At 34.0% G+C, this 23448-nt stretch overlaps 1 protein-coding gene across 1 annotated transcript; it reads left to right on the plus strand.

Moving 5' to 3' along the window:
- The first annotated feature begins 6995 nt into the window (after positions 1-6995).
- Positions 6996-21014, plus strand: LOC145685218 (uncharacterized). The gene is made up of 6 exons (XM_081757577.1): positions 6996-7195; positions 9794-10211; positions 12599-12772; positions 16783-17805; positions 18797-19115; positions 20492-21014. Exons 1-6 carry the CDS (start codon positions 6996-6998, stop codon positions 20950-20952), a joined length of 2595 nt encoding a protein of 864 aa, XP_081613703.1. The 3' UTR covers positions 20953-21014.
- Positions 21015-23448: the final 2434 nt, after the last annotated feature.

Raw genomic sequence — 23448 nt, forward strand, 5'->3', positions numbered from 1 at the left:
ACAAAAATGAAAAGTACGTTGTCTGTCAGATCATAAGGGAAAACGAATGAGCCGTTCAAAATGAATTTTTGAACATCGTTAGTACATAATTTGAACTGGAAAATTTATCACGTCATGTTTATTAATATGTGTATCGTAATGGGAGAAGATAATAGTTAAAATTTTTGCCGAAAATAGACCCTTCAAGATAAAAAGATGAAACTTTGTAGGCTTATATAAACTCATTGAAAATTTGTTCCTAGCGTTTTCAAATATTCCGCTCTTAATGGAGAAAGGAGACAATTTGTATAATCTTTTCTCCATAAGTAAACATGACACCAAAGTTCTCTACCTTATCACCACTGGAAAATGAGTGAATTGGTAAAAATGACATGTTTACTTGGCTCTAGCTAGATTTTAAACTTCCAAACTATTTTATGCATGAATGTCTAAAGTCTTATAGAACGGATCTGTCCGTCCGTCTGTAGGATTATCAACATGTGTCAGAGTAAAAACGGTAAGATATATCGAGAAACGGTTTTCTGCAATTGAGGGAGTAAGTTTCATCTCCTCTGATAACAACCTATTAACCTGATTCAACCTTAATTTTTGGCATGAATATGGTAATTACATGTAAAAACACTCGTTATATTCTGAGAAAAAAGTTTTCCAAAGTTATTTCAGTAAATAAGAAATAAATCTGAAGAATTTGTAATTTTTATGCTACCAACCGAATCTAGCTTGGGCTTGGATTTCAATGTTTTAAATTATGAAGAATCCGATTTTATATATATGTAGTGTTTTATTTTTGACGGTACGGAGTGGTATGGCATACCGATACCTTTTTAATGAGAACGGAATATTTTCTCTTCTGTCTTAAAAAAAGGAATTGACGAGAAACTTAAAAAGTACGAAATATAAGTATATAGTTTTATTGAAAGTCAGTGATAAAGGCACACCACCTCTGACTTTTCAGTGATCAAGGCATACCGTCACGGGACAGTAGATGCTAAATACCTTTAATAAAAGCATTTCTATACACAGTAATTGACAAACAGCTTTGCACGTAAAAAGAAATTATTTCTTATGAAAAAATAACTTCTAAGCTGGCAATACCAACATCTTTTTCCCACCTTTTGTTTCTAAAATGAAATGTCTTTAAAGAAGTTCATCTAGTTTATATTTTGATGTGGTATATTGAATTGTTTCTTTCGTATGTATATGTGTGTGTCTTCTTGTCTTAATTCATATAAATGTCATGGTTTGAGTAAAAGCGGATCCAGAGGATATCTGCTGCGGGAGCGATTCTTCGGGGTGTTTGGAATACCCTGTCAGTTGAGTTGGGGTCCGAAAGCTTTCCCGCTGGAAATTGTTAACATAAAAACTTGATTTTTGAGCATTTTTGTGTATAATTCTCCATAATGTAACATAAGGGGATATTTTAATTTTTTTAAAATAAGTTGTTGGCGAGGGATCAAAGCCTGTCTATGCCCTTCCCCTTTTCAAAACTAAACAGAAGCTCCCCAGTGGTTTTCAGTCATTATGTAAATAGAAATACAATCTTTTAGGCAACATATTCTTACTGCATTTCAAAATTTAGATAGCCGGTATGTCGAGTCAAAATCGTAATAAAACATACTGCCTCAGCTTTTTCTCCACTTCGAATCTGAACCAATCTGATTTTTTTCTGAAAAGACTAACCTCCCACAACAAATTTCTCTGTCGTTGAAGTTTGACTAAACTGAAAGCTAGTACAAATATCTGTTGCGACTCCACCTCTGTACTTTCTCCGCAGAGGAACCTTATCTCAGTTCATATTTTAATGTATCCAATTAATTGTTTTTATTCATTATTAGGAAGAGAATTAAATGAAAACATCCCCTAGATCTTTTTCGCAAAGCATATCCATTAATTTAGTAGAGGTTTGTTGAACATTTTGGTAGCACGGCTAGTACTCTGAAGAACATTATGTGAACAATGTACAGTATGTGTGTTATTAATGAAATTCAGTATTTGTAAAACTCTTGATGTCTTTTGGAAACAAACAATAGCAGCTTACTATCGCCTTTTTACAAAAAGTGAAAAAAGCAAGAAATAAATCACTAAGAAATATTGATTACCATTACTTTTATTGTATTATAAAGTTAAGATGTAAGAATCAGATATTTTTAAAGCATCTATATATGTGTGTGCGTAATAGATTTTAGTTACAATACTGCAGTGATATGGTACTGGACATTATTATTGTTAATACTACTAATAATAATACCCTGAAAGGTATCCAACTTTTTAACCTGATGTCCAGTGTATCCGCACCTTTATTTTTAGAATAAAACACTGTATATATGTATATAAAAACTTGTTATGTACTTTTCTCCAACTTTGGGAAATAATTCTGTTCTTTATGGCTGAAATCTGTCAACAACAAAAGGATAAAGGTTAAAATCCCTCACATGTTGCAAGTTTGCAAACATGTACAATGTAACAACGATACAATTTTCAATTATAATAAACGTAAACAGTATTCTGTTTTTTTAATACACTGTAGTGCCCTATCATCCCCATTGTCTGCAATTGAAAGTGACCAAAGATCAGCGGGTAAAAGTGGGAAGGTTTCCCGAAATCCAGAATTTCCTTATTTAAATAATATTATTTAAAAAATATTTTTTCTATATGTTTTCCAAAATTATTCGACATTGACGTAATATTTTCTTGCACGATTCTAATCAGGTTCTTCTTAAAAGCCTGAAATTTGTAAAGAACGAAAGGGGTGAAAAACGGTCTGCAAGAAAATATATGCCATATTACGTCCGAGTAATTTCATCACTACCCGAATTTTAAATGAAAATATTCCATGATAATTTTCGTTAAACATATATTCGATTTTAACAATTTATGTCACATATTTACTCTGATACTTCCCAATCAACTTCACTTAAAATATTTGAAGGGTGAATGAAGGGTGAATTCTCCTATTCATTTTTAAAAAGTGGCCTGTATTGAACATTCCACACTGCTTAAATTGTTACGGAGAGGTTTTGTCGTAGCGAGTTTTTGGTTGGCAAGGTTTTGTCTCGCGAGATTTCGGACGGCGATATTTCGGCCGCAATATTTTGTCTGTACATCACTGATTTATGCCTTAACTCCATTAGAGAAATAGCCAGGAGATACTAAACTCATTATTTCATTTTGTTTCACTACAACGCTTTGTGCATTTTCTTGATGTAGACAATGTAAAATGTTAGAAACTAGAAAGACGTCGTTCAGTGTTATCAGAAATTTCCTAATGATATTTTGTTAGTGTGTTTAAAATAATGATGTCAGGAGAAGCAGGCAGTAAATATTCCTCATTGATAAAAATAAATAAATAAAAAAACAAACAGATACCTAATCTTACCGACTGTGGTTACGTAGATTTTGCTTGCTTTTGATTTAAAATATATTAGTTGGAATGAGAAAACCCAATTTTCTTAAAAGCTTCTTGGCATTTCTAATTCTGAGAGCATCCGTCTTCAACACTTTTTCCCCAATATTACCATTCTGAAATCATTGATTTATGTTAAATCGTTTTCTCCCCTAAAATTCTACGCAAAACGTTTCAAATGACTTCTATGGATGTTAATCGTTAAACTTGATCCTTTAGTCTGTTTTTATGTGTTTCATATTGTGTAATCCTATTTTAATATTTTGTAATTTTAATAAGTTTGAAATTCATGTATCCTCTAAGCCAGTGGTTCTCAACCTAATTCCCATTACGATCAACATTTTATCACACCCTTTTGCCAGCAACCCCGTTATAATTTCCAGTGTGTAATAAGTTTATGGGCGATTTTTAATATACCTATTACGGAAATCTTGCGATATCCATCTATTTTTCTATTAGTATAATCTATTTCTTTTATATAGTAGATACAGTAACTTCCCAAAAAGAGAATAGACTAAAACCAAATTTGGTCAGTTCATTTATATTACAAATCCGATCCGTCATACAGTTTCATAATGAATATCATTGGTAGGAGTGGTTTTCCTTCCATGGTAAGCATTAAACCAAAGACAAGAAATCGCTTATCAGTTGAAAATGACTTGATAATGTGCGTCAAGAAGATTGAACCGGATATTGCCGTATTAGTGAAATCACACCATGCTCAAGTATATCTCATTAGCTTTCAATTTTAATTGTATCTCAATATGCAGGTTTTGTAGCATTTGTATTTTTCTGGTATTTCAATATGCAGTTCTTATTAGTTGCATATCGTACCTCTTTCATTTAAATTGATTTTTAAACAACTTTGCATCTGTTCAAAGTGTTTAGTAGACCTACTTTTCGATTTTCTTAACAGTATGTATAAAAAATTAAAATACGCCTATCAGAACAAAATTCAATATAATATTTAAAAATATGTTCTGTTATTAGATTCTAATTATATTTATCTCTTCCGCTTACCTTCGAGCCCCATGAAACCCTGTTACGTCACAACCATCAGGCTGAGAAATCCTGCTTTAAGCAAATTTCCACACAAAGATATCATAAGTAGCATGTATCTCACTGTTAGGAGAATTTTTTTTAAAAAAATAGATAGAATCGGTTACTAAATGGTTCATATTTTTCTTATACTGTACATAAAATAATAATAAAAATACTATTTCAGGAAAATTAAAACTATAAACTGAGTCAGATTAGCAACGAATGACGTACTTTTTAACACCATAAAAACATTTATCTCGATTTTCTCCAAAACTATACAAGATAATTGACTTTCAAGAATATCATTTTGTTTATCTCAGTATAACCTATATATGTCCTATCTTTGAACAATATCATCATTATCTTAGGTATTCTGCCATTATTGGCAGGTCACTTGCCGCAACTGTGAAGCTTCCATGCTCCACGGTCTTTCGCAAACCTCTTCGTCTTTACGTACTATTTCTCTGTTTTGATATCGTCCATTAATTGTAGTCTCTTTCGCCCTCCCTCTCTCTATTCTGCTACCATACCCTCTAGCACGTCCCTCCGATTCCCTTCTCGCTTAAGTTTATGGCTATTCGAGGATGCGTTACCCCACGCAGTGAACGCGACCAAGGTGGTTACTCAGTAATTTTACTTTCGCCACGGTTATAAATCATATTGTGAGCCAGTCAGGGTTTCCAGGCCTTACTGCCACACCCTTATTCTCATTCGTGCGAATCATGAGAAATAACCCTATTGTATTACATAGATTTTTCTGTTTAGCTAAATTTTCGGATTTTCCTTGTATTTTTGTGAATTTTCTTTTGTTATAGACGCAGATACTTTCTAATAGCAGAGTTCCAATACTCTGCACAAAGCATCTTCCGAGCAGCTGTTTTTTGCTAAAATTCCCATTGCCTGGCAACACTTTTTCCGTTTTCTTCCTTCCTTTGTAAATCTTTTACTGATTCCGAAACAGCAGGCGGTCTGTTGTTCCGAAACGCACCAAATACGCTCGAGCCTACGTATTCCGGCTCGTTTTTATTGTTTTCGCGTTTGCAACTCATTGTGCTTAGCCATCCACATTTAAATACATGGTCAGCGTATTCAAAGCGTACGCATCAGCCATAAAAACACGTTGCGAACGCTTCGAATAGCCGCTCAGTAACCCAGCTAATTTTCAGCACGCTTCTCCACACCCACATTTCGAAAGCTTGAAATGATTTCTCATCATTTTGCGTAATATCCATGTTTCTGATTCATATAGTAAAATACTACATACGAAGCATTTTGTGTGTCTCTTTTCTCAACTCTTTCTTCAAGGTCCTACAAAAAAGCATTTTCTTCCTCCTGAATGCTTCTTTCGCCATTCCCATTCCTGCTTTCATTTCACGTTATCATCATAAACAATACTACTCAGGTATGGAAAACTAGTTATCTGTTCTATTTTCTAACACTTTCTACTTCTATATTTGACACCGATCGCTTCGTTCCAATTACAAAAAAGAATTGTTCCGACTGTGCAATGAAATATATATATATATATATATATATATATATATATATATATATATATATATATATATATATATATGAAACAGTATAGTAGCCAAAAGACTTCCTGAAGACGATCATATTACCGATGGCTACGAAATAGAACCCAAAGAGATGTGAGGATTATAGAACAATTAGTCTCATATATCATGCAAGAAAACAATTTCTGCTTCGAATTCTGAACATAAGGTTGTATGGAAGAACAAATGAAAAAGTTGAAGAGGAATAGTTCGGGTTCAAGAGAGGTAAGGACACAAGAGATGCAATTGGATTATTAAAGGTGATCAGTGAAAGGTTTATAGAAAAACGGAAAGAGGTGTCTGTGGTATTTATTGATATAGAAAAGACTTTTAGTTAAACAAAACTTTAAGTTTAAGGGGACATTTGCCATTTTGAGATTTACTAATATTAATGCATTACTCATGTTCTGTCTGTATGAAAACACTATTACATTGACTATATGTATGATTAAAAGTGATTTTATACAAAATTAGATAATTAATTACTGCATAATTAATTATTAATTATGCATTTTTATTACGTGTTTTTCTCTGTAATCAATTGTCAGAAATATTTTTGTAAAAAAGTATATGATTCTTTACACATTTCTCATTGACATAAAATAATAATACACGTCAATATCGTGACAGATATTAAATTATTATTAATTGAAAATGGAAAAGTGCATTGCTGATACTACTGAATTCCGTATGAGGAACAAACTTTCAGTTTTGAGCACTATTTTTGTGAAAAATACTTTATTTATTCCTATATATTGCATATCAGGCAAATCCCTATATATTTGTCTTTTGATTGGTACCACAGTTTTGGATATAGACATATGCATTTCAAAGTAAAACATGAAACAATTTCGTAATATGTAAAATGCCACCCTCTTGGTTTGTGAGGTGGCGCCTCCCACTTCAGGCGACGTTTTTTTTCGGAACTTCTTGCAGGCTGGATAAGTCTTGACAGAGTTACCAACGCACAGTTTTATTCAGCTAGTGTTTTAGAAATGGGTCGTACGCGGCGATGTCCTTCCAGAAGTAGGAAGAGAAATAAGCATTCTAAGGCTATTCGTTTATCTTGGATAAAAAGGCGTAAAATAGAAGATAGCTCCAAGTGTGACACTTCTGTTTGTGTATCTTTGGAAGAAACAAGTGGAAGTTCTATGGAGATTCCAATTGCAAGGGATGAATCAAATGATAAAGAAAGGTGAGATTTATTTTACTTTCCATCCTGATTATTAATTACTTTGAACCAACATAAAATGATTCTTTTATAAAATTGTTATCATTCTATCTAAATGTATACAGGGAAAGAACATTGTAAATCCAGTTTTATTGATTTTATACCAAAACTCATTTTTGTAGTATGACTGAGCGTGTTCTTTACGCATATAGCTGCTTTTAACATCCAATTTACAGAGGAATGATCAAAATTTTTTACCACTTTGAGTAGTCCAAAACATCGTGTGCAACGCATACTTTTACGGTTGGGTGCAATCTCAAAATCGAAGAAAAAAAATGTACTTACCATGTTCTTTCCCTGTACCCTTCACATGTTTCACTAATCTTTTAGTGGATTATTATAATATTGCTAGGTGTATTATTTTTTTAAAATACAATTACGTGAATCATTTGCGTGTTTAATTTTATACAGCGATACATATAATAATAGTATTATGCGCAATGTTATATATGAAGGGCTTGGAACAATATGCCACATTTTAAAAAAAAATCACTATTTTTAGGACCTTGCATATCTTACGACCTGCAGTAGTCGATTTGGCTTTAAAGAAGTGGGGGAACACTCTCTATGTATTAATATAAAATGCTCTAATACATTGAATAACAAAATTATTTTGTAAGATTCCGGGGTAACGCGTTCCAGAACGAAATAAAGTAGGGGAACGGATATTTGATTTTCTGGTAAATGGAGAACGACGTTCTCCGTATTTCCTCCAAATCGACCACTGATAACCCGTTGATCTTGACAAGTTTGCAAAAATCGAAATTAGGATCAGTAGATATAGTAAGTATTCTTGTTTAAATTACTTTTTTATGATGCAATGGCAAATTTCACTTTTCTCTCTGATCATAAATATATATTAGTTTAGAGTCCCTTGTCAGCAGCGAGGCTATATGAAACATGGACCTACTGGTTAACATGGAATCCGAACCACAATCGTTCTATGCTCTCCCTTCGGGACTCGAACCCAGGACCCCTTGCAGAGAAGCGCACGTGCTAGCCACTAGACCAGCGACATATATATATATATATATATATATATATATATATATATATATATATATATATTGCATCTTATGTCTGAATATTATGTGTTTGTATATGTAGGTATTTTAGGAAATGTATTCTACCTTATTTATTAAGTGTTTACTTTTATTGGTTCAATAATATAAACCTGAATTAGATGCTTTACAAAAACTTGTTTTAATATACAGCTAAAATAAAAAATAGGAATTAATTTAACTGACAACATATAGAATTACAATAAGGATTAAACGATTATTTTACTTTAGGACTATTAATATTTCAGACTTGAAGAAATGTACTTTACTCGACTCATTCTATCACACATTTTATAATGGTTTACTGCTAAAATATGTACACTTCGAGGAAAATCACCTGCTAAATTGTTCATTGTAACTGAAGGTTTAGAGGAAAAAGTAATTATATATATATATATATATATATATATATATATATATATATATATATATATATATATATATATATATATATACAGTGGCGGATCCAGGATATGATCAAGGGAGGGGCTAAACCATAATTTGTCGTTTTATCCAGTGTAAAGCAGAATTGAAGCCCATTTTATCCAATGTAAACCTGAGCGTCAAGGGGGGGGGGCTATAGCCCCTTAGCCTCCCTTTGGATCCGCCCTTGTATATATATATATATATATATATATATATATATATATATATATATATATATATATATATATATATATATATATATATATATATATATACATTGTTCACTAACTTAAAAGGCTTTTTTTTCGTGTGATTTATTTCTCTCATTTAATTTCAACAATACATATTTTCTTTATGTATCGAAATGTTACTTTTAAAAAAAAGTCTGAAATTCAAACTTTAAATCTATACGTAATTTATTAGTGGAAAGCTATTTAAAAAATCATGCTTAATTTACAGATTATTACTACTAAATAATTTTTAGAAATCCTTGGTCAACTCACACCTGAAGGGGACTCAGCCTCCTACAACAACATTCAGTTGTTTGTTTACATCAAAGATTCCGGCAGCGTGATTTTCGCCCTCAACTTTTTTTTTTTTTTTTCGTCGTGGCTTTTGCTCCATATGATTTTCTACTCTTGGTTATTCCCCGAAAAGTCATGAAACCGAGTCTAAAATTGCACTGTTTTAATCTATCTAAATTGCAAACCAAAGAACAAAACCAGTTTCACATTTGAACTTCATATAAAAGTTACTTTTTTGGTTTTAATTTTCGAGCGACAATAGGAGATAATATAATAGTCATAGAGAAGAAAATCTAATTCAAATGTTTAAAAAGATAAACACATTTCGCAGTCCTACATACAGGAAAAAAGTAATTTTTGACCATCTGTCCTTCAATTATTCACCCTATTCATATAAGCCATATCGTTCAACATATAAGCACTAAATTTCTATAAATTTCATTTTCATTTCTATAATTTATTATTATTATTATTATTATTATTATTATTATTATTATTATTATTATTATTATTATTATTATTATTATTATTATTATTATATGTCATTTCAGCTCTGACACTGAGTCTCTACCATCTCTTGTAGTGGAGCCCGAAACAGAGATTGTTAGTCGCAATGACTTTCCAAATGGCTACCGAATTGTAAATTTAGGACACATTCTCAAGTGGTCCATAAAGCTCCAAGAAAACCACAGAAAGATATGTGTCTTAGGAAAAATGGATTTTCATAGAGAGAGACGTTCAGGACTAGTGTCTTACCTCTATTTCAAGTGCCGCGTGTGCAAACGCGAAGTATGTCACTCTACAGAGGAGGAACAACAGTCGAAAAGATCTGTAATCAATACTGCAGCTGTTTGGGGTACTGTTTCCATTGGAAGTGGGTATTCTCATCTAGAGGAATTTCTCAGTATTATGGATATCCCATGTATGAGCTTCAAACTTTTCAACAAGATTGAACAAGATCTGGAACCGGTAAGTAATAATTGACAAATCCGTTTGATCTTAAAAAAAAAAAAAAAAAAAAAAAAAAAAAAAAAAAACTGACAAATATACTTTCCTACTTATCAACAATATCACAAGTGGCTAATATAATAGTTGTATTGATATAGTTCTGTATAGAAGATTTTATCATAATAGCACTTGCGGAATGAAAGTAATCTTAGTTACAAGCAGGCCCGCAACCAGCCATAGAAGTCTGGGGGTGCCATAAACATGTTAGGGGGGCCCAAGTCTTAAAATAATTGTTACAAATATATAAATTCATGATTTTTTGTGTTAATATAGTATATGATGCATTGAGATCTGCGAGCCATGAAAAATTTAGGGAGGTCTGGCCCCTTGCCCCCTTCTAGTTGCTGACCTGGTTACAAGGGCAACGTAGTAGTTTCAATTGCCAAAAATGTGGAAAATTCGAAAACGTAAATTAATCGTTAAAAAAAGAAAAAGAAAAAACACATAAAGCACATAAATCGGTGATTTCAGCTTTGATAGCGATCAAATATGACGGATTTATAATAAATTACTTTTGCTTTTGAGAAAATCTTTTTTTTTTCTGCACCGCGACTAAGAAAGGCGGTAATGATGAAATAAGCGATAATGGTGGAATGAAGGAAGTGGAAGGAAATTAGAGAACTCCAAAGAAAACACTTACGCGGTGTTTGTCCACCATAAAGTCCACATTGGTGGGACCGAGATCGAAGCAGGGTCCGTTCCACCACTGAACTAACGCGATCTCATAAGAAAAAATATATAAATGGGTCTCCCAAGCGGCTAATTTTGAATTGTAAATAAATTAATGACAAATAAATTTATCACCACTTCATATTGAACGGGGGAGTCTGAAAGAAAGCATGAATTCGCCGCCTAACTGCGAATATTTGAGTCGTGGTGGATGGTAGAGCGTTCACCTGGTACGTGGGTTTCCTGATTTGATCCCATCTCGCGCCAAACGGACAGATATCATTGCGTGGGTTTACTTGGGGGTTCTTTTCTTTCGTCCACTTTCTTCATTCAACCATTTCATTCATTATCATCATCAGCGTCTCCTTCAGGATCGGTGCATAAATTTCATATCTAAATGCGAATGCAGGATAAATTTGGGTTAGGGGTCAACATGGGCAGCTGTTGAAGGGTGGGGTGTAGTAAGATTTTTGAACTCACCACATTTTTAATTTTGCAATTTCAACTCAAAATAATGGAAAAAAGATGTTATAAATGGTTCAATAATATATTAACAAGCAAATTTTATTACAATTAACGTACGTAGTTAAAATCTACTTATTTTCAATCGCTGACTCCATTGGAGAAAATGATAAAATAACTTTAATCACAAGGAAATTGAGCGAGCGAGACCTTGATGTGAGGAGTTCGGCGCTTATATATATATATATATATATATATATATATATATATATATATATATATATATATATATATATATATATATATATATATATATATATATATATATATATATATAGATAAAGCCAGTATATGCATCTGACCCACAAAACCGGGTTCCTAATGGTTAAAATACTAACCTAACCTATCTATTTGGAGAAGTATCAAAGTTGAGACTTTGATTTAGGGGTTTTTGATTACGTTTTCGGAGTTTGCACCACTCTGCGACCCAAGCGTAGTCTCGCTATGATCCTCAGCTTCCGTAACCCGCCATATAACGAATTGTGGATCACACTCGTTTTGCTGCTCTCGTGGAATTTTCATATTGATGTTGTCAAGAATACTTTATGGTGTGTGTGATGAGATGGTTGCGCACCGGAGCCATACGAGACTTTAATCTGTAAATTAACGTGAAATCCAAACCATTGATCTTTCACGAAATATTATCCGAATCCCCCACACAGCAAGCGAGAACGCTATTTGGCCACAAGGAAATAGTTTTAGAAACCTTTCTGCAACAAATCCTCCAGTATTTCGACTGTAATTCAGCACTCTTGCAGGGGTGCGGGGCCGTAGGCTAACCAAACATTGATGATTTTATGTTTATGAGATGCGAGATCGGAGAGTGAGCATATGTGGGATTCAAGAGGTGAAGCCTCAGTCGCTATCTACATTTTATACAAAGTAAAATTCAAACTGATATTTTCTGAACGCTGCTAGTCTTTGCAATGCATACCAGACAAAGCATGCAGAGACAAATAATAACTATTTATCCGTATAGTTTCTGCACAATCATAGAGAAACTGAGTCACATTCTCGATGACTAGGGAAATTTATCTTGTTCGTTATTGATATCACTCAAAGTAGAAAGTAAATGGGTAATGAGATTTGTAATGAATCAAAATTAGAACAAAATAACGATATGCCATGTTTTCTAAAACAATGTATATCTTTTATAGGTGTGGACAGATTCTCTTTGGAGTCAGATGAAAGAAGCTGGAGAGGAAGAAAGAAGATTAGCAATTGAAAAGGGCCATGTAGATCCAGATGGTATACCATGGATAACTGTATACGTGGACGGAGGGTGGAGCAAAAGAAGTTATGGACATGGATACAATGCAGCTTCTGGAGTGGTGAGTATAATTATACAAATTTAATGACTTATATAGGAAGGAATTAAAAACTAAACCATATAGAAGTCAAAATAAAAAATTAGGACAATACATAGGATTTGTGACGTAGAGTACCACTAAGGAATGATTTTTGGAAATGCGACAGGGATAGAATGAAAATGGTGTCTGAAATATTTTAATAAAATGGAATTATTTCCGAATCTCGTGACGTTAGATACTTTAAATTTGATATTTGCATTTCTCATTGAAAATCATTTGACATGTTTTTAGCGTTTTGTGATGTTTTAATTAGATGGGACGAAGAGGAGGGAAGAAAAGGAAAATGGCGAAAGGGAAAGGAAAATAGGAAGGGGAGAAAAGGAAAATGCAATGGGAGTTGCAATTCGTATCTTGCCAATATCTCGGAAACTCTGACGGTTAGAAACATAGAATTTCGTATTTGGACTTTTCATTTAAAATAATGTAGCACGTATTTCAGTGCCTTTTTTTTAATATGGCCCAGAAGGGAAGAAAAATGGACGTGGATTATAATTACTATAATAAGATGTTCACTCCGGGTTAGAGACTTGAAATTTGGTATTGGGATTTCCCATTTAAAATAAATTAACACATGTTTCAGCATTTTTTGATATTTTAGTGAAAGTAGAAGAAAAGAGCTACATTGTAATTCTTATAATAAGATGTCGATATCTTGGAATCTTTGAAGGTTAGGAACATGGATGTGGTATTTATACTTTTCAATGAAGATTATTAGATACTTATTAAGCGTTTTTATGTACACCGGTGTATATCCTAGAAGGAAAGAAAAGAGGCGGGAAGAAAAGATGTTCAAATCTCGGAACCCCGGCATGTTAGAGACATGAAACTTGGAATTTGAACAAAAATTCGGGAAATGTGCAGGTGTATGATATGAAGAGCAAATGTAGGGGATCTGAGCAGTAGCGTAACTAAAGGCTTGGGGGCCCTCCCGCAGACAGCGTGGAGTGAGCCCCCTTCCCTACTTCCCACTTCACGATTTCGGGGCCCCTGATGGCTTGAGGCCCCCCGCAATACAGGGTCTACGGGGCCCTTATTTACGCCCCTGGATCTGAGGGCGAAGCCCCCGCGTACTGAACCTGACTCAACCTGCAAACCTGGGTTGGAGCTAATCCTTTGACAACTTCAACTGAAATTCAATATGCTTGCAGGATTATGAGGTACGATGCCATAGGTCGAGTAAACGCCTAATGAGATGCGAGGCCGTACACGGAGCGATTTTCCGGATCTGAAATGAAATTCGGTGTGCTTGCAAGTTTATCAGATGCAAGGCCGTTGGCCGATCAAAAGGGATAAGGGAGGTTGTGGGCGAAGCCCCAAATGAAATTAAATATGGTTCTAGGTTCATGAACTGAGAGGCCGTAAACCGAGCAAACTAGGAGATCTAGGGGTGAAGCCGACGAATATTTTGTCTATATATTCAACTAACCACATTCTTTTTAAAATAATGTTTGTAAGTTGTAATTTCACCCTACCAATCATTGTGAAGATGGGAAATGAATTGTTTTGTTTGCTATCCACGTTCTATTTGGGGTTACCCTCCCTGCTGGTCTAATGGCTATTATGCGCGACTTTGGTGAACGGGATCCCGTGTTCGATTCCCAGTGGGAGTGCATTGAACGATAATCTTCGGATTTCAGGAGTTGTATATCTACGTCTCATGTAGCCTCGCTGCTCAAAGGAACGCTAAACATAAAATCAAAAGTTCAACTTGGCATTCTTTTATGAGCACAAGTAATATAATTTTTGTTAGTATACATTCTGTGGAGATTGGAAACACCTTCCGCCAACAACAGGCTTTCAATAGTTTCCGCTTCCACTCCTGGCTGTGTGAATTTTTCGCGAAATACGTATGTTCATATGAAACACCCAAATAAGCTCCGAAACATTCCTGAAAGCTTTCACAGATGAATGGATATTATTTTTCTTCTGAAGCAGAAATAGTCTTTTGTGAAGGTCACTGCAAATAGGGGTGGGGGTTTATTGACCACGAAAGAGAAGATTGAAGAGCTGTTCCCATTTGCAGCCTTCCTTCTGCGAACTCGATATTATCTCATTGCCAGAAGCAACAGCTGAAGTGAAGGGATGAAATTTTATAACCACAATACCTTTTCCTTTTCCAGTACATTGTTTGTACTAGCAGATTTACAATTTAGACTAGCGGCAATTATCTTAGCCAAGATTCCAAACACCTCCTTCCCCAACTGGGATAGGTGGGGGAAAAAAAAGACAATCTCTTGTTTCTGACCCTGCCGGCACGAACTATTTTTATACTCTTACATCTCGACCGTTACAATAGCTGTCATATTCCATCGTCTAGTTTATTCCAGGAATTACAATCTTACTCCTAGCAGGTCACTTACAATAATACGTACAACATACAGTACTACACATTATACGCCGCGTTCCCTGTTTCCATTGTGATAAACAGCCCGAAAGATTTCAGAGTAGTGGCACACACACAAAACTTGCGTAGGGATATGTACAGTTCGTCGGTAATCATTCGAGAAAGTGAAAGAGCAGTTAGAAACGTCCATTCGCAATATTTGAAGTACCGCTGTTCTATTCAATTTAGCAGAAAGCCTGCTCTGTTTCTTGTGCAGAGGTACAGGAAAGAACAACGCTACATATGTTCCCTTCGCACAAAAAAAAAAAAAAAAAAAAAAAAAAAAAAAGGCGAGAGAGAGAGAATCCAGTTTCATTGCGATTTTATGGTCAACTTCCTGGCCTGAGCTTTGTCTGCTGAAGCGGTTAAAATCCACAGAGAAAAGTGTCATTTATAATAACATAAATGTTCAATCTGTGGTCAAAAATAGGCCGGTTTTCAATATTCAATAAATATTTGACATCCTGAAACAAATGAAATTTCAATACTTTATAAATATTATTTCACGATTCCTTGCTCTTAGGGATGTTTTTCCATTTTACCATTGATTTTTAGTTATTTTTTTTATTTACTAAGTTTTCCACATTTATTTTTCTGTCATAAACCTTTTGCATGAAACGAACAGTGTAAGCATGAAAAAAAGTTTGTAGTAAGGAACATAATATATTACGGGGAAAGGGTATCATGATTTTACAGAGGCTTACGAGAGGCATCCCAAGTAAAGCATCCCAATACAATTAAAGTAAATAAAAACTACAACACAACTACAGAAAGAACTGAAAAAGCACCAGCAGAACAAGAAAACTTCCAGTCTTGTGGTTGCATGCTGCTTTACCCTATAGATCATTATAAAAGTATTCATGTACTCTGTGTCTAGTCTGGCATATGTTCCATAGAACGATTGTGGACTGAGTGAATATGCAACCGCAATGCTGCCTTTTCAGAACCTCCTATTATTATTATTATTATTATTATTATTATTATTATTATTATTATTAGTAGTAGTAGTAGTAGTAGTAGTAGTAGTAGTAGTAGTAGTAGTAGTAGTAGTAGTAGTAGTAGTAGTAGTAGTGGTAGTAGTAGTAGTAGTAGTAGTAGTAGTAGTAGTATTTTAAATACCGTGATCTCAGCCTGTTTCAATATATTTCCGCATCTTTTCATATAATGTATAAAACGAACCTTTCACATGACGCACTGTCAACAATGGATGGATCCAAATCTTTCTAGTACTGCTTTGTTTCCTTTTTCTTCGCCGTACGTACATCAAGGCAAGGAGATGTCGTTTGTTTATTGCTGGACTCATGTTCTATCCTTCACGTTCAAATTCTAACTACTTCTTGGCACCGGCATTACCGGGATGTGTGGGCAAAGCAGCGCCGGATCCGGTTTTGCCGGCCGCGTGTGCAAAGCATCCTCGGTTCCGGTTCCGGCATTGTCGGTACTGGGCCAGCATTGCCGTGGACGTGTGCAAACGCTCTAAGGTCTACACTGTGTTTTGTTAAAATTGAATACGTTTTACGTTTTATCGTGCATAATGTTGCTAATACTTAAATTTTACTTACATTGTTGTATATATTATCTTTTCCAGGCATGTATTATTGGTCAAGAAACTAACAAGCTATTATTTTTGGGAGTGAGAAACAAATATTGTTCAGTGTGCGCTGCAGCGTCATCAAGAAATAAAAAACCAAGCGACCATCGATGCTACCGCAACTGGTCATCCTCATCTTCGTCGATGGAAGCTGACATAATCGTAGAAGGCTTTTGCAAGAGCCAAGAAATGCATACGCTTCGCTACAAACGATTTGTGGCAGATGGCGACTCCAGCGTTCACTCCAGGATAATCGAAAAGGTGCCGTATGGACGTCAAGTCACGAAAGTTGAATGCGCAAATCATTGTGTGCGGAATTATACATGTGCGCTCCACAAGCTGCGTATGCAAAATAGTTTTCCCTTGCAAGCCAGAACAATTTTGCGAGATAGAATTCCACGTCTAACCGCTGCTGCTCGGGGAGCTATATCCTATAATGCAAAACAGAAGTGTTCAGTGCAGGATCTTAGAGATGACCTGCGAAATGGTCCATCGCACGTATTTGGGAACCACGAGAAGTGCAAACAGTACTTTTGTACAAAGAAAGAAGATAGAAACTTAGTTCCAGATTTAGAAAAGGCCGGATTGTATTACCACATTATGGCTGCTGTAGACCAGTTAATAAGAAAGGCAGACCGATTAGTTCCAAACGAAACAACTAATCGGGTTGAGCTGTATATGAGCCTTCTGTCAAAGTTCAATGCTGGTAAGAGGCTTAATTTGACAAATCGCGGTGCCTTCCAGCGCCGATGCTATGTTACAGGACTATCATATAACAAAAAAGCAACATGGCACCGTAGTCCTTGGAAATCTGTGATAGAAAATAGTCCTGGAATGTATTTCAGGAGATTTATGAACAAGAGAAGCCGCAAGCGATCTCACTCCCGTTCACGACGAGTAAGAAGAAAATTAGAACTTCCACCAGAAAAGGACAGAGATTATGGGCCGAACGCGGATAAACCACCGCTGTCTCCGACTTCGCTTCAATCAGCCTGTGAAGCCGAGCTCAAAACATACGACGTAAGTTTTCATTTCTTAAACCATATTAAATTATTTGAATTTTTTTTAAAGTTTACTTTAAGTTCGTTTTATCATTTATTTTATACCTTTAATAGCACTGAAAGTTGAAACAATATTTTTGGAATATTTATTTTATACTCAATATTGAAATTGCATTATTGTTTGATTTCTAATACTTATAAAATAGTAAAAAGGCCTATTTCTTACCGCCCATTGCATGTTTATTGAATACTGAAATTATGTTACTATGAATACTTATTCAAAAAAACAAACAAAATAATAATAATAATAAAGCATAAATATTTTTTTTCTTAAATATCCATTGAATAACAAGCATAAAAAGTGTAAATATTTCATATTAGTGATTCAATGAATGTTTGAAAAGTAATGTTTAAAAAAAATTTATGCTATACTATTTTTTTATTTTTTTTATGAATTTTTGGTTTAATAAATACTCATGTAATATAATTTTAATTTTATAAACTGTTTTCAACAAATGATTCACCGTTTCAAGAAAGAATAATAGGCCCACTTATTTCTCTCTACTAAAACTAGAACTGGTACAAATTTATATTACTTCAGGTTTCAATTGAATTTTTGTGGAGCCAAAATTATAATTGCGCATAAATCAAAAACGGAAGTAGATAGCGAATAGCAGCTTTCGTTAACTGATTTAGCATCTTACTATGTCAATCCTTTTTAAGCCAAAACTGGAAGTGGTAGGTATTTACTACTACTTCCGGCTAAACTTGATTTTTATAAGCCAAAACGGTAAGAGATATCGAAAAGTGGTTTCCGGGAATCGATTCAATCTCGAATTTGTTTGATTTTGCTTTGAATTTGCATAGTTTGTAAGTCTGCCATAGTTTCACACTGTGAAACGAAACTAACTTATTATTATTATTATTATTATTATTATTATTATTATTATTATTATTATTATTATTATTATTATTATTATTATTATTATTATTATTATTATTATTATTAGGTTACAACAGAACAGAGAACAAATATAGAAGTTTCTTCTAGAGGACAGCACGGTAACTTAGTTTACGAGGAGCAGCGTCGTAACAGACTAACAGCGTCTATGTTTGGTAGGGTAATTAAGCGTAAAGATAACACCGCCTGTCATTCATTGGTAAAGGATGTACTTTACAAAAGAAATGTATGTACACCAGCCATGGAATATGGGAGGAATTATGAACATGTGGCTCTCCGAAGGCTTGCGGCTGAGAAAGGCTGGACAATACAAAAGAGAGGACTGTACATAGATCTCACACACGGATTTTTGGCCGCTAGTCCTGATGGTAAGAACATTTTTTCATTAGTAAATCTTTCCGAATGAAAATTAGTTTTATTTATTTTCTGTATACAACCATCTCGTACTTAGAAACCTGCCCCATACTTTTCATGTCGGAAATAGATGAGATAAAGCCTACTATCAATTTACTTCACTTCAATGCGTGGACATGGGAGAACTAAGAACCTATAGATATAGGTTATTTACTCTAAAGTATTTTGTGTACTTTCAGTATCGATTCCAGTATTGGATTCAACAGTAGCCCATATGAACAAATACAATTTACCTGACATGTATTTATTAATATTATCTACTATAGTCGGTTCAAAGAAAAAATGAGAAATGTTGCTTTTGTTGAAAATTTTTTCCAAATATAATGTGCGTTTTACTTCTTTTAAAAAATCGAATGTTATTTTTTCTATATAAAATTGAATAATTAAGTACAATAAATTTTGAATTCACAACGCGGTCGCTCCTTCGCCATTATAACCCTGACCAAAGGTTTTTCCTGTTTGATGGGCTATCGTCCTATCCTATAAAATTTCTGGTGGATTTTGTTCTCTGAAGTTTTGTTCGTAGTTTCGTTTTTTATGGCTCCGTTTCTTTGTAAATTTTTGATATTGATATTTAAAAAGTTTGGGAAAGCAAAAATTACTGCTTTCATAATAAAAACTAGAAGCAAAAGTTACAGCTGCTGTAAAATATTCGTAATTCTGATTTCCGTTTATTCGTAGCCGACTGAGGGGCCTGTAAGTAGCAGTATATGTGCAATGCGAAAAAATGATAACGAATTTATTTAGGGAGGGCCTTGAGCCCAATAGCTCCCCTAAATATGTCCCTGGAAGGAACAGTTAGGTGGCCTAACTTACGCCTTTCAGAAAATGTTAACCAGTTTACTATTCCTGTTTATCATGACTGTTTTCCAGAGGTTCCCAACCGTATTTACCCGGCGCCTTCCTTCGTAAATATTGTTTTTCCTGAATAAACTTCAACGTTTACAAGGCGATTTTTATAATACGCGTAGTTATACTTATACAACAAATAATTTAGTATTCCATTCTTCAATAACACACATTGACTTACGTATGTGATTGTGTGCAAACGTTCACACCCAGTTCTCGTACCAATATGACTTCAAATAGTTATGATTTTGGAACTGCAAGGGAAAGATATTGCCCATAATTTGTAATTCACGAGAGTTTAATTTGATTGAAGATTTGCAGTTTGCCTTTAGTTATGTCTTTTCTCCTGAACCAGTGTCGAACAAATTTTACTTTTTGACTAAATTTGAAATAGGGAGGATACTAATTTTTCATATGCAACACCTTAATCGTCACAAAGTAATAATTAATATTATAATTGGTATTATCTGCATATTTACAGGGTATGTAGTTGAAGAGAATGCACTAGTGGAAGTCAAGTGCGTTCCTTCCCTTAGGAACAAAGATATTCAAGAAGAAATAAGAAAGAGGAAAGGGACATTTTTCTTACTTGTCCAGCCGGATGGAAGCTTGAAACTAAAACAAAATAGTGATTACTACTACCAAATTCAGGGACAGCTGAACATTGCCGAACTAAATAAATGCTATTTGGTAGTGTATATTGACGACAAAACACCTCTGTATATTGAAAAGGTAGTAAGGAATGAAGATTTATGGAAGAATATTATGCTTCCTAAACTCTGTCGTTTTTTTAAACAATGCATGCTACCAGAGATTGTCGATCCGTTAATCCCACGTGGAATGAAATGTAGAGATCCCGACTACATAGTGAAAGCCCAGGAGGAAATCCAGAGAAGAAAGGAAAGCAAAGAAAATAGTACAAATAAAAAAGGGAAAAAGTGAGAAAGGCAAAATATGTTTTACATGTTTGGAACGACCTATTCTCAAACATTACTATTTGTAATTCCAACAAGTATTCTTCTTCTTCTTCTTTATATTATTATTATTTGTATCCCTATATTGTGCTGTTTTGTTGTTACAGTAAATGTAAACATTATTTTTTTATCAATATCGTCAGTGTGTATTCAATATATGTATTTATGTTGTCATTATTATTATTATTATTATTATTATTATTATTATTATTATTATTATTATTATTATTATTATTATTATTATTTTGAAATGTTGCTTTAATAATTTAGTTCTCGTAATATTTTGGACATTTTTAAAAGCAAGATAACGCACTAAGTAAAGAACTGTAGCGACTAAAGACTCCAAAGTTTAAAAAAAGGGTAGTGGCTCTACAGATAGTTACAAAGTCACGTGGCATTCTAATAAATCCATAAAATATATAGCTACATATAGCCATTACAAACAACAAACACTTGCAACCTTGATTGATTTTGGAACATACCATAGCGGGTTTGATGCTATTCTCGTTGGCTTTGCTCTTTCTAGCGTCCACCTGCATAGAACAGTCCTGCTTTACGTACAACATAATTAATAATTTTCAAGACAAATGTGTTTAAAATAATAATAATAATAATGTTAGTAATAACGTTCTGAAAACGTAATAGATTTCGTGGAACAAAATTGTCAATTGTATATTTAGGTAGGAACACGTAAGCGTGTTTGCACACGATACCGTCAAAATCGGTGGAAGCCCCGACAATATCGTTGCCGGTGATGAGCGAAGTAAGCGACACACAATGTATATTCTGCACTGTTTTTCTAAAACTCTTCTCCATATATGAAAAGAAATAAAAAGAATAATAATAATCGGGAAAATTATTTTTTAAAACAAAGGATTACAATTATTTTAAAATATTTGCGTTTTGGGGGCGTGGGAATCTAACTTTCTAGGATCTTTTCTATAATGCAAAAAGATGAAGTTATATATATATGTAAGTGTATATGTAAATAGAAAGTCATATAGGTGAAAAACAAATGTCAGTGATTATTAGTATTAGTGACAGCAAAAGCATACAGTGTAGTGTAGTGTTAAGAATATTAGTTTTGGTGCACAAGTGTTAGTGTGGTAAACACAGGTGAAAACCATTAGTGCAGTGAAAGAAATAGGTGAATACCAAATAAATATATATATATATATATATATATATATATATATATATATATATATATGTATATAAAACATGTGGGCGAAAAAACCTAAACACACAGGGAAAACCTGCAAGAAACAAGAAGAAGCCTAAGGTAAAAAGAAGAAGAAGCCAAAAGGTAAAAACATAAATACGCAGAGAACACAGATACCAAACACACATACAGAAATACACAATAAACAAGCAAACTAGATTCAAACTTTTTTCCTAAATTTTTAGTTTTTTTTTTTTGTTTCGTTTTTGTAAATTTTCCCTTTTTTGGTCTCTTTTCCTTCCCCATCCTTTCCCTCCCAAATTTTCCTACTTTTTTTCTTTTTTCACTTATGGAAATAAAGAAAAAAAACTACCATAGAAATCATTCGCAGTGATGATAACTCGTCGGTTTTCGAATGCTCTAGGTAACCGACTAAGAGTAACTCGACTGAGCGAATGTGTAAAAAAAAAAAAAAAAAAAAAAAAAAAAAAAAAAAAAGCAAAAGCAAACAGCCCTCTGAACATGCAGTGATTTTTCCCCAAGATGTCACATGCGTTGTCCCTACCTTCCAAATTCAAATTCACATTCTGTCGATTGGATACAATTTGAACAAGGCAATATGGGATGGAATCAGTTCCCTTCTAATCTCGGAAGGAGGTTCCGAAAAATGTGGTCTTTACTTAAAAGTTAAGAGAAATTAAATGAATATATTTGCTCCAAGAAATCGTTGGCCTCCACAAAAATAACAAAACACATGACCTGTCGTCGGTCTTGTTTCAAGCATTCACCGTCGTTCCCAATACCACCAATTACAACAGCGAACCTGGGATTAATACTGCTCATTTGTAGCCGCAATTGACATAAAAGAAAGGAGCGATTGATTTCGATAAATACTTAGCAGCTAGCATTTTCGCCGATCCCAAGCTAGTACTAGTAGTAGTTTCTCCTCAACCTACCGAACACACACACACATACATACACACACACACACACACACACACACACACACACACACACACACACACACACACACACACACACACACACACACACACACACACACACACACACACACACAAGGGCGGGGTAAAAATAAACATTTTTCTTTGCTGTTTCATTTTCTTTTAGGTAAAAAAATAAAATTGAAGAAAATTTTTAACAGGAATGGGTAGAAAACAAGTCAGGAAAGACTTGTAGCGTATGAGCATGTCACAGCAATCTTTGCTCATTTTGATACAGCCGTCACTTCGAAAATATTTCCTTAGTAGTGTTTAACCCTTTAGGGGATTTATAGTACGAATC

The sequence above is a fragment of the Thermobia domestica genome, chromosome 5 (assembly GCF_964235325.1).
Source record: "Thermobia domestica chromosome 5, izTheDome1.hap1.1, whole genome shotgun sequence".
Classification (NCBI taxonomy): domain Eukaryota; kingdom Metazoa; phylum Arthropoda; class Insecta; order Zygentoma; family Lepismatidae; genus Thermobia; species Thermobia domestica.

Bases quoted from the DNA above. Each gene is read 5' to 3' on its own strand.
- LOC145685218 (XM_081757577.1), top strand. From the start codon at position 6,996: ATGGGTCGTACGCGGCGATGTCCTTCCAGAAGTAGGAAGAGAAATAAG. The intron at 12,773-16,782 runs GTGAGTATAATT...TATCTTTTCCAG, and splicing joins ACAATGCAGCTTCTGGAGTG to GCATGTATTATTGGTCAAGA. The intron at 19,116-20,491 runs GTAAGAACATTT...GCATATTTACAG, and splicing joins TTTGGCCGCTAGTCCTGATG to GGTATGTAGTTGAAGAGAAT.